General features: G+C 45.5%; 1 protein-coding gene across 3 annotated transcripts; it reads left to right on the top strand.

Annotated features, from left to right (window-relative positions):
- Nucleotides 1-2,850: 2,850 nt before the first annotated feature.
- On the top strand, nucleotides 2,851-12,895 carry LOC115246425 (CTTNBP2 N-terminal-like protein). 3 transcript variants are annotated; one of them, XM_029831783.1, is made up of 8 exons: nucleotides 2,851-2,964; nucleotides 3,652-3,755; nucleotides 4,894-4,998; nucleotides 9,340-9,573; nucleotides 10,382-10,489; nucleotides 10,575-10,763; nucleotides 10,885-11,055; nucleotides 11,147-12,895. In XM_029831783.1, the coding sequence occupies exons 2-8, from the start codon at nucleotides 3,717-3,719 to the stop codon at nucleotides 12,020-12,022; spliced, it is 1,722 nt and encodes a 573-aa protein (XP_029687643.1). In that variant the 5' UTR covers nucleotides 2,851-2,964; nucleotides 3,652-3,716; the 3' UTR covers nucleotides 12,023-12,895. The 3 variants fall into 3 exon arrangements, with proteins under 3 accessions (XP_029687643.1, XP_029687642.1, XP_029687644.1); XM_029831782.1 differs by lacking the exon at nucleotides 3,652-3,755 and having other exon boundaries at nucleotides 2,857-2,964; XM_029831784.1 differs by lacking the exons at nucleotides 2,851-2,964; nucleotides 3,652-3,755; nucleotides 4,894-4,998 and adding an exon at nucleotides 7,888-8,156.
- The last annotated feature ends 1,775 nt before the right edge of the window (nucleotides 12,896-14,670 follow it).

The following is a 14,670-nucleotide window of genomic DNA, read 5'->3' as shown; positions in this document are numbered from 1 at the left end:
GACTGGGTGGACACCGACTGGGAGGACACCGACTGGGTGGACACTGACTGGGTGGACACTGACGGTGGACACCGACTGGGTGGACACTGACTGGGTGGACACTGACTGGGAGGACACTGACTGGGTGGACACTGACTGGGTGGACACTGACTGGGTGGACACTGCAGTGGACATTCAACTGGGTGCAGCTGGTGGGAGATTTAGTCAAACTCAGGGTGCAGATACATCACACAAACCAAATCTCTGTTTGCCTCTGTTGTCTCCTAAGCTCATGATTTGTAGCCAGCTCCATTTTTCTCTAAAGCAGGATACACTTTGTCTGAGCTCCCTGGCTTCACTTTGTCTCCAACATAAACTTGATTGGTGATCTGATTCGTTATTAATTCTTCAGTCAACATGTGCTCAGGAAACGGAGACGGGCTGTTTCATTTGAAGAACTGGTGGGGTTTTAATAAATCCACACAGTATTACATCAGAACAGTGACCACATGAGGACCGGAAGAGAGGCTCAATATCACGTTCCACACGCAGAGGCGTCAGTGACAGAAACAACCCTGGAGATATGCAAATGGTAAACCAAGGTCAAGTCCACGGGCGATTTACATTTAGCTCAGCCAGTGGTGAAACAAATCAATTTCCAAGCCTTTAAACTGGTGAACAGCCAGGCTCATGCAATCAGGTGAGAGCAGCAGGCAGCCACGTGTGCATCACAGACAGACCGGCTCACTGAGGAGGATTGAGAGGCTGCATCTTCCTGCTGTTCTGCATCTCTCCTCTGTGCAAGGAACGGGACAGATATGGAGCAACAGATGAATAACTAAAACCCCCAACAGAACTGGGTGCCAGAGAACAGATCCTGATATCCGCCTCAGATTAGGTCTCAGATTTTCCTCAGCTGCTGCCATTACTCTGAGGCTATATTCACAACCGCCACACTGCATCACCACATTATGTCCATGAAGGAGCGCCAGGTGTGAAATGAAGTATTCACTTTGATGGCCAGACTACTTTCATTTTAGATTAGAATGCGGGAAAGAGTCGGATAGATTAGTTTTTGGAGTTTATTTATTCGTGTTTGATGGGTCGCAGGTGTTGGGTTAAGCATGTCTCTTTACTTTTTAGAAATTCTCTTTGAATGGAAGCTAAAATTGATTCAAATACACCATTTACAAAGACTTTTCTTCTGACTGTCAGTGCAGGTATTCGGAATTTCGGGGAGCGTGTGGAGCTAATGTTTTGTTTTGACAGGGTCTTTCAGAAAGCTAAGTTTTGGACTTAACAGAAACTCCCAAGTCAGCCTTTGAGTTAGCAGCGATGAGAAGGACAGTCTGGCCAAGAGTGATGCAGATAAAATCTAAAATGATACAGTGTGCTGACACAACAAAGTTTTACTTTCTGGGAGTGCAAAATCCGATTTTATGAGACTCCTCAAACTATTACATTACATCCCAACTTAGAAATAAAACATGTATTATTACAATTAATGTTTCTTAAGTAGGTTGCATCCTTCTAAGATCCCTGTACCCAGTAAATTAGCAGCAAAGAGAACAGCAGGACGAAAGTGAGGACACAGATTTTCCACAGCAGCCAGTCAGCACAATGAACAGTTTAATTGAAGGGCTTTAAATAGAGACTCTCTATTAAGGCTAAAGAGACTCCTAGAAGAGGGAACCTGTCATGTGGGAGGATTCTCTGACTTTGCGCTTTGGGTAGCCTGAAGCAGCCAAATGAGGGAAAAACAGGGACACAATCACACAAAGATGCTACATGTAGTCACACGTGGGAGGCTTGTGTTTACTAGTTACGGGTAGTGCTGGCATGTAGATTATGTCTTGCAAATACCTGCATGCTCAATTCCACTTGCACTTCTTGCTTTCCATTGGCAGTTAAGGCTGCCCGTTTGTGTAACTGGTTATTATGCCTGACCTGAGGCTGCACAAGAGCAGCCATTCACACAAGAGTTTAAACGCCCCCCCAAAAACACATGTCTTTGTATGTGCTTCGTATGCAACTGCCCGCCCTTGTGGGCTTGATTTCATTGTGGGGTGATTGCCCTCTACTGGCAGATACTGGGCACTGCAGGACGGGGTTCGTTTTGCAGGTCTGGTGGTCTTGGATGATCAGGTTTGTAGTCCAGTAAAGTTCACATGTGATTAGCACACAGCTGACAGCAGCCCAGCTGCATCCCTTTGAATGAAGAATTGCAGGACACGAGCAGCACACTATACCATAACTAGCTCCAGGTCCCAGATCTGCAGCTCACAGCCAAAGCTTCTGATTTCCCAGGTGAGTTGACGCTGATATTCTGGTTGTCAGCTCAGTTCTGGTACTGACTATGCCACCAGGTGGCAGCCAGTAATACTGTGGGCCAGGGATACTGCTGCACTAGTTCTGTGAGAAACTGAATGAATGTAAAAAGCTATCGATGAGGTTGTATGTATTGATGACAAATAACGAATTGGATATGAAAAAGAAACATTTGCAGCAGCACGACAGCAAATGTGGAATTACTATCGTGAGAGGTTCAATTCTAGAAAACTTATATAAGGTACAATAACTGTCATTGAACATTTACAAGATCAACTTAGAACTACAGACTAAATCAGTGACGTTTTATTTCTTTGTATACAAATACATGTTGCAGAAGTGCTTATTTTGGATATTTCCGTGACGACAACAAAACATTCAGAGGCAGTATGTGAAGGAATACTAAACAAAGAACTCCCACTAAAACTCCAATGGGCGGGACTTAACGTTCCCTTCCTCTTCGCAGCACAATCTTAAATTCTATTGGTCCGAGCCAAGCGCTCTGCCTCTTCCTATTGGCTGTTGCTGCTGTCAGTCAGAGCAGTGCCGAGACGTTCGGTGTTCCGCTGCGTTGGGACTAAATCAAGTGAAACAAATTTTCTGACAGGAGAAAAGTTCATGCTGGACCTTCTCAAGCCCTCAGAGGGACCCATGAAGGTAAGGGGACAAAGCAAAGCAAAACCTGTTGCTGTTGGATTTGCCAAAGTGGGGCGTTTTTGTTTCGCTCAGTCTTTTAATCTGAAAGAAAAAGGGGGAAAAGTGCGAAATTAGTTGGATCTTCGGTCGGAGCCTTCTGTCTCTTAAAGATGAACTTTTCTCTAATGTAATTCATCGATCTGAAACGTTTATGTGGCTGTGATCATTTCACAGCAACATCCATGCGCCTCAACTTACCTCTAACGGTATGTAGCAGAGTAATTACGTTAAGTGGCCTAGTTTAACACAAAATAGACTGACTCCCAAATCCAATTTGCTATCCAGACATGGTGCAAATGAAAAAAGACACCAGATTACGACGTCAAGGGACGAGAAGAGAGCTATATCATGTATATTTCCCCCCAGCTGAGATTTATTTGATGTTGAAGTTGGTCTTTGGTTGTCTGTGGGAGGTTTTTGTAAATATCCCCCTTGTTTTCCCTGCAAAACCGCCTCATAGAGGACCTGAAGGAAGCCACCAGGTTTTAGTTGATTTACTGTAATTCATTCTGAGCTTTCGGCTGTTAGAATTGTGTCTGTCGATGGACATTCCTTTTTCCAGTGCTATACCAAGTTATATGCAGCTACTCACAGAGTGGCCCTTAAGCAAGGCAGTGTTACTAAAGCTTACTGTGTGTTCTTTAATAGGTTCACTTTGTTGCAAACCCGGCACATGGCTGACCAGGCTTAAAACAAACACGGCTCAACGGATTATGGATGCTTTGGTGATCGGAAGCAAGGCTGCAGGGAAGGTGTGGGAATATTTGTGTTTCCCATGCTATTGCTTGACTCATGGTTTACCCCCATGATCATCTCCGCCTCTCAACTGTGGCAGGGCACAACATGAAGATGTAAACAAAGCATGGTGGCGCAAGATGGCCCCTGCTGTCAGAGGCATTTTTTATAAGTGCTCCCCAGTGATTACAGTGGGCCCGTGAAATTAGCAAGCAAGCCTGTAAAACCTAAACGGAGGGAGGTGTGCAGGCTGGAGTTTAATTAGCATTTTAACCCTGTGGCTAAGCCGCAGACCGTGGGCTCTGGTGCAGGCAGTACTCAAACACTGTACTTTCACTGTAAAAGGTTGATGCCACTGCTGGAGGAGAAATGCTGCTTCAAAGCCTAATCCTTGATTGGTGGAGTTGTTTTCTACCCAGTGGTTGACATAAACGTCACAGTATTATATTGTTATAGCCTCAATATCCTAGTCACTGTTCCATTTAGGTCCTCACAAGGTGTCTGGGTAGTGCTTTGCTATCTTAGAAAGGCCCCCAGATCCTGTGTCTCATTATGCAACCCCGAGTTCAGCCCCCTTGTTCAGAATGACTTCATTATGTGGAAAAGTGTTGTGACTGCATGGTGCTCGAAGGAGAGCCAGGACATTTTTAGGTGGATTCGAGTTCAGGAGCGCGGCTTAGTAAACATCTGCTGCGTTTTAAGGCAGAGAATATTTGACGATGACTCAGGCTGGAGTTGTGCTGATGCTCAGTAGTGTAGGAGCGGCGCACACTCGTGTTCCCACACATCCGACAAATGTAACAGCGACAGCTTTGATCTCTTTTCAAAGGGAAGGCTGCATGCATTCATTTACCCGGAGTACGTTGGATGTTTGAGATGTGACCACCGCAGGGCCGGTGTGTGAGCGTGTGTGTGTGTGTGTGTGTGTGTGTGTGTGTGTGTGTGTGTGGTGGGGGGGGGGACAGCTGTGAGATTAGAGTGCAGAGAAATTTCAAAGAGACCACATCACAAGCCCAGAGCAAAACAGCCGACCGTCATTGCGTCTGTGATGTCGAGGAACACGGGTGCAAATCACAACAAACCCCCCCCCCCCTTTTTTAAATCTGAGTTACAGAATCTGAATGTTTTACTTTCCTCTATCATTTGTCCTCACAGTCCAACCTGAACATGGAGAATTTGTCCAAATCAGAGCTGCTGATGCTTTTCTGCATCCTGGAGGGAGAACTGGAGGCCCGGGACCTGGTCATCGATGCCCTCAAGGTAGCCTAACTCTTAAAATAAATATATTCTCAAATAGTGCCCTTTGATTTTTTCGTGACATATGTGAGATTGATTGAAACCTTTCTATCAAGATTGTAAGAAATGTGGGGTAATTTTGCAGTGCTCGGCACTATTTCAGCCTCATAATTCAAGCCAACAGTGGCCACTTTTTCTACGAGTAATAGGGCTTCTTTCTTTTGAAATGTAGATAATCTGGGCCTGCTTCAATTTTAAAAAGTGCCCCCAGGCTGAGGGCTGAAGCTGTTGGGTTTCTGGAGACAAGCAGATGAGTCCAGGTATAGCCGATGATGAAAGTTAGTGAGGAAAACACAAATTTAAGACTGCTGCAGATAGACAGGGCAGCCAGAAGAAAGCAAATCTACAGGGAAGCAGTGTTAAAGTTACTACATGGTGTGTGTGAGCAGCTATTTTAGCAGCTTCCTTGATCACATTCGTTGTCCACTGTCACCAGTTACAGCGACTAAGCCAAAACAAGTCAATAGAAATGAGATCTACGAGACAGCGTCGTAATTTGTCTACCTGTCTCCGGGTTTGGTGCGTACCAGATGCTTCCATGATGGAGGGTCAGGGATATGGACAGTTAACAGGCGGTTAACACTGTGTGAAGTCCAGAAACAGCTTGTGGATGCTGTATAGTTCAGACATTCACACACCTCTCTGTTGCTTTTTCCCCCCTGACAGATTCCAAATCTTTTCATTGGTTTGAAATGTGCCTAAAAAGAGAGCAGCTGTCTAAAAAGAACCAAGCGCTGAATGTTCATACGTTGTGTCTAGACTGCATTCCTACATCCCCCCCGGGATCTGGCCATCTAAGGCATGAGGAGTTACAGCACGCTTTGTGCCTGATGACTCCATGTAAGCGAGAGGAGGAGTGAACAAATAAACATCGGCCTTAACTCTCAAGAGGGAATGTGGCTGTGCTTCTTTCACGCTCTGCTGGCATAAACTATAACTCATTCATCTGTGTTAGCAGATCAGTGCTGCAGTGTTAACGCACATGGAGCTTTTAGAGGTATAAACAACGGACCTTAAGGAAATTGATAGCAGTGTAAGTGGCAGTACTGTTAAAGTAAAGTGGTTTCATTCCTCTTTTCCAACAGTAAAGTGTGTGTTTTACTGTTGAAGGCCTGATAATCTGTACTCTAAGGTCTTGCCCCTCTTAAAAATGGCTTATACAGTAAAAAAACGCCCATAGATACTCTGCTTATCACAATAAAGGGCAACCATAAATCCATGGGTTAACATTGATAGAGGATGAATGTTTGATAAATGAAGTTTGAATGTTTTCCTCATGTTTCCCTCTTAAGCTTCAGAGAACTGAGCGTCAGCTCGGCCCGACTGGCGTTCAAGCACGCAGGAGTTATTTGATGTCCACTATATCAGATAATTACGTTAAAAGACGCGCCCAGGTCCATTTGGGGCAGACTTAAAATCCTGGTCTTGTCACAGAAAACCTTTTTTTCCCAGCGTGGGTTTTATATAAAAAGAACTGCTCATGATGTGTTGCAACTACAATCACACACACACACACAACACACACCACACACACACACACACCACACACAACGCTGGGCTTGCAAGATCAGAAATGCATTGACTCACGAACTTCTCGGCCAAGCATAGCGTTTCAATTCCTCTTTCATATGCTGTTTTGTACCTTTGGTTATATGTTCATTGACTGAGTTATTGTCAGCTCTTTACATTTCATTGTGCAGACCTATAGCTGGCATTCTAAGTATCCCGTGCATTTTTTCCCCTGTGATTCAGAGCTGCAGCTGCCGAGCTGTGGCTCGCTAAAGGAAATTAGCGTCTGGCAGTGCTCAATGGCTCATATTTGGCACACAAATCCCTGCAGTCATCCAAGAGTCCTTACACTTTAGGAAAATTGATGATTCTCTCCATGAAGTTAAAGTGTGACTTAGATGAAATCAACTTTGAACCGACTAAAACATGCATCTCTCCATAAGAGCGATCTTATCCTTTATCGTCATCAGATCTACGTGTCGTTTTAGACTTTACTTGACCTGTTTAACTCGGAGATTTGCTAACTTCTCATGCATGGACTAAAATAAACTCATGACCAGGTCAGCAGATCATCTGGAGCGACTGACTCGGGTTTTTTTTTACTTCATTATGATCTGAACGTGCACAGACCTGACGTGCAGTTGTATGGGACCGGGCTCCCTCTCAGGGCCAGACTGATCTTGTCGCTGATGCTGCGTGACTGAAAAGGCACAAACACGTGCTCTGCTAAAGCTGAGCCAGATAGGAAATGGAAGTAAGTAATGACACAAATGCAGCGTCCCCCCCCTCCACACACACACACACACACACAAACACACACACACATATTGGCTTTCACCAAAAAAGTAGATCAAGGAGTGTTAAATACATCATCTGAGACCGGATGGTTAATAAACACGTATGATTTAATGTAATAAATGAGCAGTTGTATATGTGGGTCTTTATTTTCCTCAAGGCTATCGCCCCCCCCCCATTCCCATGCACTCTCTTGGAAGCATTGATGGACGGGAGAAGCTCCCCTCTGCGTTGCACACGTGGCTTCTGCTGCGTTTGGACCAAGCAGTTGTCAGTTTGCAACCTGTTTTGAAGCTCTGGAATTTGTTTTTGCGAAAATAAGAATTCAATTTGTTTCTGTCAAAATAAGAATTCAAACGATGAACTAAATGAAATGAAATGAAAATGAAATCCCACATTCGTGATGGTTTTAAAATGCGTCCCAGCTGTGGCGCCGCATATGTCCTCCCCCCTCGGTCAGCACAGGTACCAGCTTCAGCTTTGAAATCCGGGCTGATCGTATCGTCTGACAGAGGAGAAAAGCAGACCGGCGCTTACGTAACATAATCTGAATCACAGTCTGAGGACGATCAACAGATGCCCCTCGAGCCGAGACCATTTGTGAGCGTTTGGTGCTCTGTGGTCGGGGGCGTTGGGTGTTACGGCGCATTTCTCAACTCTCTTGTGCAGCCCGTGCACTTCCTGTTCTTCTCCCCTCCCGGTCCTCAACAGACCGGCTCAAATGACGAAGCCTTTTGTGCCACGGGAGCCGGTGTTTAGAAGATGATGACGATGGCGCTCTCTAAGCCTGGGATCTGCTGAACTTTGAGTTACAATCTGTACTTATCCACAATCTTATCCCTTTGTTTTGCTCGCTGTTTCTTTTAATTATCTTGTCAGATGTGTCGAACTCCCGTTTAACCGCCGCGTGATTGAACCTTCGGGAGCTGTTTGTGCCCTTTCAATTCAGACATCAAGGAAACACTGTAAACAGCATGTCCCCACAGCATTTTCTCTTCATGGCTGCTCGTTTTTTTCTGTGGTCTCAGAAGGGCCTGAGAGGATCACCTTAGCAGATGAGATCAGCTGAACGAGTCAGAGGATCATGTTACATCCTCACTCACTACTGTCAAAAGTTCTGTAATAACAGTGAATCAGCTCAAACCTCTCAACTCTTGTGTACTTTCGACTGCACTCATGAAGCCATTAGGAGCTCCGTGCTCTTCTTTCTGCAGGCTGATGCTGCTCTTTCTAATCTCTTGATCCTCTTTTGTTGAAACCTCGCTGCCGTCTGTTACTCTCTCCCTCTCACATCCACGTCAGCTCGTATTCGCCGCAGCCCCAAGGCATCTGCTCAACCTGAAAGTCTCGCTGCTGGGATCCTTCCTTTGTGTAAACAGAGGGCTGGTCTGCTTCAGCCAGGGCCCAGTTGAGAGCAGCTGTCGTGCTCCGGACAGACAGACGCGCACCATCTGTCGCGCTATTGTCTGCCTTTCCGCTCTCCTCCTTCCTCTTCTTCCATTGACTGCTCAGGTTCCGCTGTAGTGTTACAGATGTGCGCTGCTCATGTTTAACAGCGTTACAGGTGGCCGCCGGGTCTCTGTGACTTGCATTTCCTGGGTAATGAAATAATCGAATCATTTTCCATATTCTGTCTCACAACCTGTTGCTTTTTTCCCAGTTTGTAGAGAGAGTCGTTTGCTTGCAGTAGAGTGGGGTGGGATAGGCTGGACTAGATATGGTAGGATACGATTTGATAGGAGAGGAGGAGATACGGTAACGTTTTAGTCTAAAGGCGTCAAACCAAGACTCAGGAGATATCCTGGCTTCCATCCTTAATAACGTGTAATTAAAATAAAAAATCACTTTGTTTTTTACTCAATTATTTTACTCAAAAGAATAAATGAATTATACTTCTGCTAAAATATTTAAACAGGCAGCCTTTTACAGTGTGAATTAGGTGTACAATTGAACCTGGAGTACATCGATACACGATTTGCACTTTTCTCCTCCTCCTCTCAGGCCCAACGTAAAGAGCTGTTCATCCAGGAGCGGTACGGCAGATACAATGTCAGCGACCCCTTCCTGGCCCTGCAGAGAGACACCGAGGCGCTCGGGGGCCAGAACAAGGACCAGGGCTGCTCCTCCACGACCTCCAACCCTCTTGTGGTTCTCAAACTGGTGGTGAGCCACTGCAGGAGGATGCAGGAGAAGATGCTGGCCCAGCTGGCTGCAGCAGAAAGCAGGCACAGAAGGGTGGGTGTGGACGAGCACGTCGTAACATGCACGGGAAGAAATCATTTGCCTCCTTATGCTGATTTGAGTCTGCTTTAATTAAGCAGCAGCACATGTTGAAGATAAGGGCTGGAGTTTGGTAATGGGAAATTATAATGAGAGTAAAAGTGCATTCATGATTTTTAAAGTATGGAAAAGATGCAGAACTATTGAAATTCATTCTGCTCAGACTCTCAGATTATCAAGAGATTGTAGTAATTGATTAAATTAAATTAAATTACGAGGATATCGACTGGAAATTCACCCAGTTGTTTAATTCTGTATATTCACATCAGAGTTTTATGACACAGTACATGAATACAAATCAAATATGGCCACCAGTTTAATTAAAACCCTTTCAAAGCTGAGATAATCAAGCACCGTCCCTCTATGTCCTCAGAGTATTGGCACGTCCTCTTTTCTTCCAAGTGTTTTAGGTCAGCAAAATTTCACAAGCTTAATCTTAATAGTTCCAAAATAAAAAGCAGAACCAGCATACGTAAATAGCTGTGGGCAAAACTTGGCCAGATGGGCAGAAACTTCCACATTTCACCATCAGGGAAGTGATCCTGATCAGGTTATTAGCGTTCTCCTCAAGAAACCTTAAGTGCTCCATCCTTTCAGGCTTTTTAATAGCTGTGGAAAAACCGTGATTTTCTCTTCAGGTGGAACAAGAAAGTGACGTTTGCACAGATGCTTAATTGCTGCTGAATATGAGTAAAAGCCCAGAACACTTAAAGATGAAGGTTCTAAGTTCTCACTCGCTGCCTCCGCTCTGGGTTTGTTCCAGGTCATCGCAGATCTGGAGGAGGAAAGAAGGAAGCATGCTGAGGATACAGCCGAGGGAGACGATGTCACCTACATCCTGGAGAAGGAGAGGGAGCGATTACACCAGCAGGTGATAAGAAATCAATTAATTCCAAATTGTCCTGTGAAGCAGCTGTTGATTCTAAGCAGGATTTTTGGATTTTGTTTGTTTGCAGCTGGAATTTGAGCGCTGCCAGGTCCGCCGGCTGGAAAAAGAACAGCGGCGGATGACCGAGCAGCTGGAAGAAGAACGGGCTCAGCACAAACAGCTCTCCTGCGCTTTGGCCAAAGAGTGCAAGTGGGCAAGTGCCAGAGCGCTGGAGGAGGGCCACCGACTGACCGAGCTGAGCCGCAAACTGGACAAGGTAGCATCAGACCCGCCCAGGAAGTTGTTGTTTTTGGGGTTTCTGAGTTAGCGTTTGATGAGCAGGACTCCTCTGCAAGTGGCTCCTTTTAAGGAAAGTGAACCCAGCTTTTCCTACACAGGAGAAGGAGACTTGCCAGGTTCTGAGAAAGGAGCTGGAAGATGAGAGGAGGAGAACTCTTAGAATGGAGGCGAGGGTGGAGGAGCAGCTGGCCGAGTTCGACACGGAGCGGGAGCAGCTCCGCTCACGCCTGAAGAAGGAGGAAGCTCACTGCTGTGGACTCCAGCAGCAGGTAGGGACACTTATGGCTCAGTAATTCAGCTTATCGGAACGACGCAATGCTTCTGCTTGGAATTCATGGAATTGGCCTGTTCTGTGAACAGGTGGAGGAGCTGAAGGGAGAGCTGGAGGAGATGATTATGGTGAAAGACATTGGGGGAGCAGTTCCTTCTCCAGAGGAGGAGCTAGAAAAGGTGGAGTGGGCCACAAAGGTAGAGAGCAGCAAAATCAAGGACGTTGATGAAGACAGAAATGGTCTCCACTGTCCAGCCGAGACAAACGGTTACCATGGCAACGACGTCTCGGAGAAGGTTGGCCCTCAGAATGGGAATGAAGGTTTTCCAGTTCCTCAGACCCAGACATTATTCTCCACCTCCACTCTCCCTCCTTCCTCCCCCTGCACCTCACCCGTCCTAACCAAGCGCGCAGCAGGAACCGTGAGCCCTGGCGGCTACCATCACTCCTCCTACCAAGCTGGGATTAACCAGCGTTTCCACGCTGCTCGACACAAGTTCCAGGGAACAACTGAACCGGATTCTCAGCCCCAAGCCACACAGACTCCGTCCTCTCCAAAAGATGAGTCCAGCCCCGTCAAGCAGATGGCCCGCAGCACAGTCACCCAGGTCCTGTCCCGCTTCACCACCGTCCAGCAGAGCGCGGCGGCGAAGCTAGCAGCGACCAATAATTCTCCTTTTGGTACCGACTACCGCAGCCTGGCAGCACCGCTGTCTCCCATCATCAGCAGAGCCACGGGCGCTCTTTCACAGGGGGTCAGATCGCCCACCATCCCCAGGGCAGACAGGGGCCACCCTCCACCCATCCCTCCAAAGAAGCCGGGCCTGGCGCAAGCCCCCGCGTCCCCGGCCGCGGTGCCCCGCTCCACCAGCCACTTCACCGACAGCAGCCTGTCAGGCAGCTGTGGCCTCACATCGAGCCAGGAAGGAGTCAAAGAGCTGGACATGGTGGTTTCTTCCAACTGATCCCAACAATATCAGAATAATGAGCTGCTTGTGTCAAATTTATACATGACATCTTTAATATACTCAAACAAGGTCCCATCAAACACTGTCTGTTCTATTTATTAGATTTTTAAATGGTGCTGAGTCACTAGTTTAGTGTTTCAGAGGCTGGTACTAATTGCTGTACCATCAAAGCAGTAGTCTTGCATTTATCTTCTTTTTATTTTTTCATTTTGTCTATATTTTATCTCAAGTATGCTACTTGTTATTACAACAGATATCAAATTGTGTACTCTTGGACTAAATGTAAAAGTGTTTCCTAGCCAGATGTTTTACATTTTGTAATTTCAGTGTACATAGCTGTTTTTATTCAAGTGTATATCTCATTTCATGAATGTCACTTTGTCAGTGTGTAACTATCCCATAACATCAGCTAATCCAATCAATGTTGTATTTGCTAGGTTATACATTAATTATTAATAGTTGTGATAATAATTTGCACCACTGTATAATGTCTACTTTGTGCCATGTGAATGTCATTTATTTAAAAAAAAAAAAGAAGATTTTTTTAAGTGCAAAAGCTTCACCGTAGACTTTTATCCGCACCGCACACCTGAAAACAGACAGCTATAGTGAATGAATCCCAATGATTCATCTCAGTAAAGCCTGTATAGATGAATCATTGTGCCAAGTATGATGTGGTAGAAAAAGGCAAAATGATGTCCAGATAATTAAAGCAACAGATTTAATTATCTGGTAATGCAGAAACACTGTAGTATTAATCCAATAAAATTGGAGGCATTTTCCCCCATATGATGGTGAAAGAATTTGTTTATTGTAAGAACTTCGGGTAAAAACGGCAATTAAGGAACCTAATTAAAAACTACATCCACTTCCGTTTGATTTTATGCCCAAATATGTAATTTCCTGTTCCCGGTCACATGTTAGACGTGTACTTCATTAAGTCATCCTCCAGAGGGCAGTAGATAGCAAGATATCTACATCACACGTAACTGATGGCAGAATAATGTTCTTAATTAGGTAACGAAATTCTTCGAGATTAACACATCATGGTAGAATAATTTTATGTGAAACCTATAAATACGTTTATATTTCCACACAGAGTACTTGTGCAGTAATGTATACAACATTTAAACATCACAGTTCCAACATTTATTACATTACTTATCTGGTGATTTCACGCAAAGTGTTGTCTGATTTTGTATTCATAAAGTCAGTGTTTAAAATACTGTTAATACACATTCTTTGTTGCATGGTTTTCTATTTGTATGTGTGTTCCAGGAAACTGTTCTCTGTATTAGCCTGTAAAGAGAAGTTAGGAAACTATCCAGTGCAGTTTGCTTTGTCTGCAGTGGGTTAAAGGTGTGTCGCGCATGACACTGATGATCTTCCACTGGGATCTTGCACATACATGCAGGGACACACTAAATCCCTCTGCTGCCTGGGTGCTTAATGGGACGTGCCACCTCCCCTCTGCTCAGCTCACCTAATTAACATTCCAGTGCAGGACAGAAGGCCGCGTCCCAAATCCATGACGGGCGTGCCCGGTCCTCCGGCAGGGCCCCGTCCCTCTCAGCCTCCATAAACACAGGCTCAGGTTGATGAGCTGCGAGGGGCCCTGTCCTCACGCTGCTGCGTACAGACTGCAACCCGCAAGAAGCCCTGATCTGTATTTTACAACGCTGTGGAAGAAGTCCTGAAAGCACCGAGTAAAATAAACATCAGTGATGGCTGATACGGCACACATGTTCTTTCCTGGCCCGCTGTGAGAAACACACACTGTACCCGTCACTTTTTCAATCCCATCTGAAACATCTTTACACGCGTTAATATTCAACCTCTGATTTAAAGCTTTGGGCTGCATGACTTAGCTGAAGAAAAATGCCTTTTTAAAAACTTTTATTCGGGCTTCGGGTCATGACTGAATGGATCTTGGCTCTCCCTCTCTGTTAGGATTCCTCGTGACAAGAGGGATAATAATTAACTTTGTATGGTCGGAATAAATCTCCGACCGGGAGATTACAGCTCTCTCTGTAAGGGCTTATTCTCAGAAAGCAAGCAGAGGCGATTTCTTGGTGGTGTCTTTGGTTCTGACTCTCCCGGGCACTTATCGTAAGTTGTCCTTTTATTTATGAGTGTATTAAAGAGAAAAGAAAGGCGGGCGGTGTCTTTGCTGCAGTGTCATGTACTGAGGTCAAGAAGGGTATGACCTGTCCTCAGGTCACATCAAGAGGACAAAATAAATGCACAGCAATCAGGAAAGTCCTCACATTTAGGGCAACTTGGGTCCCTGCATATTTAACTTAAAAGAATTCTTTACATGTGTCTACACCTCTCAAATCTGCTGAGGCTGCTGACCCTCCATGATGCCCATGCTCCAGTTTTTAGCTCGCTCTCTGCCCCTTTTTCTCTTTCCTCTCTTTCTTCCCCTCCTCTCTTGCGACCAAATTTAGCTCGGGACATGAGATGGGCCCAGAATAGGAGTTCAGGTCCCCCCCCCTCATGCTGAGACCCAGCTAGAACTGGCTCAGAGAGAGAAAGAGAGAGGGAGGGAGGGAGGGATGACAAGTGCTCTCACAGCCATCACCTGCTCTCTGTAAAGCAATTTGTTATGGTGTTGTCACTGTAAAATCCATGGCTTGTCCCAG

Source organism: Takifugu rubripes, unplaced genomic scaffold (assembly GCF_901000725.2).
Source record: "Takifugu rubripes unplaced genomic scaffold, fTakRub1.2, whole genome shotgun sequence".
NCBI classification, from domain to species: domain Eukaryota; kingdom Metazoa; phylum Chordata; class Actinopteri; order Tetraodontiformes; family Tetraodontidae; genus Takifugu; species Takifugu rubripes.
The sequence above is the reverse complement of the archived record's forward strand: the minus strand, read 5'-3'. Positions and strand labels throughout refer to the sequence as shown.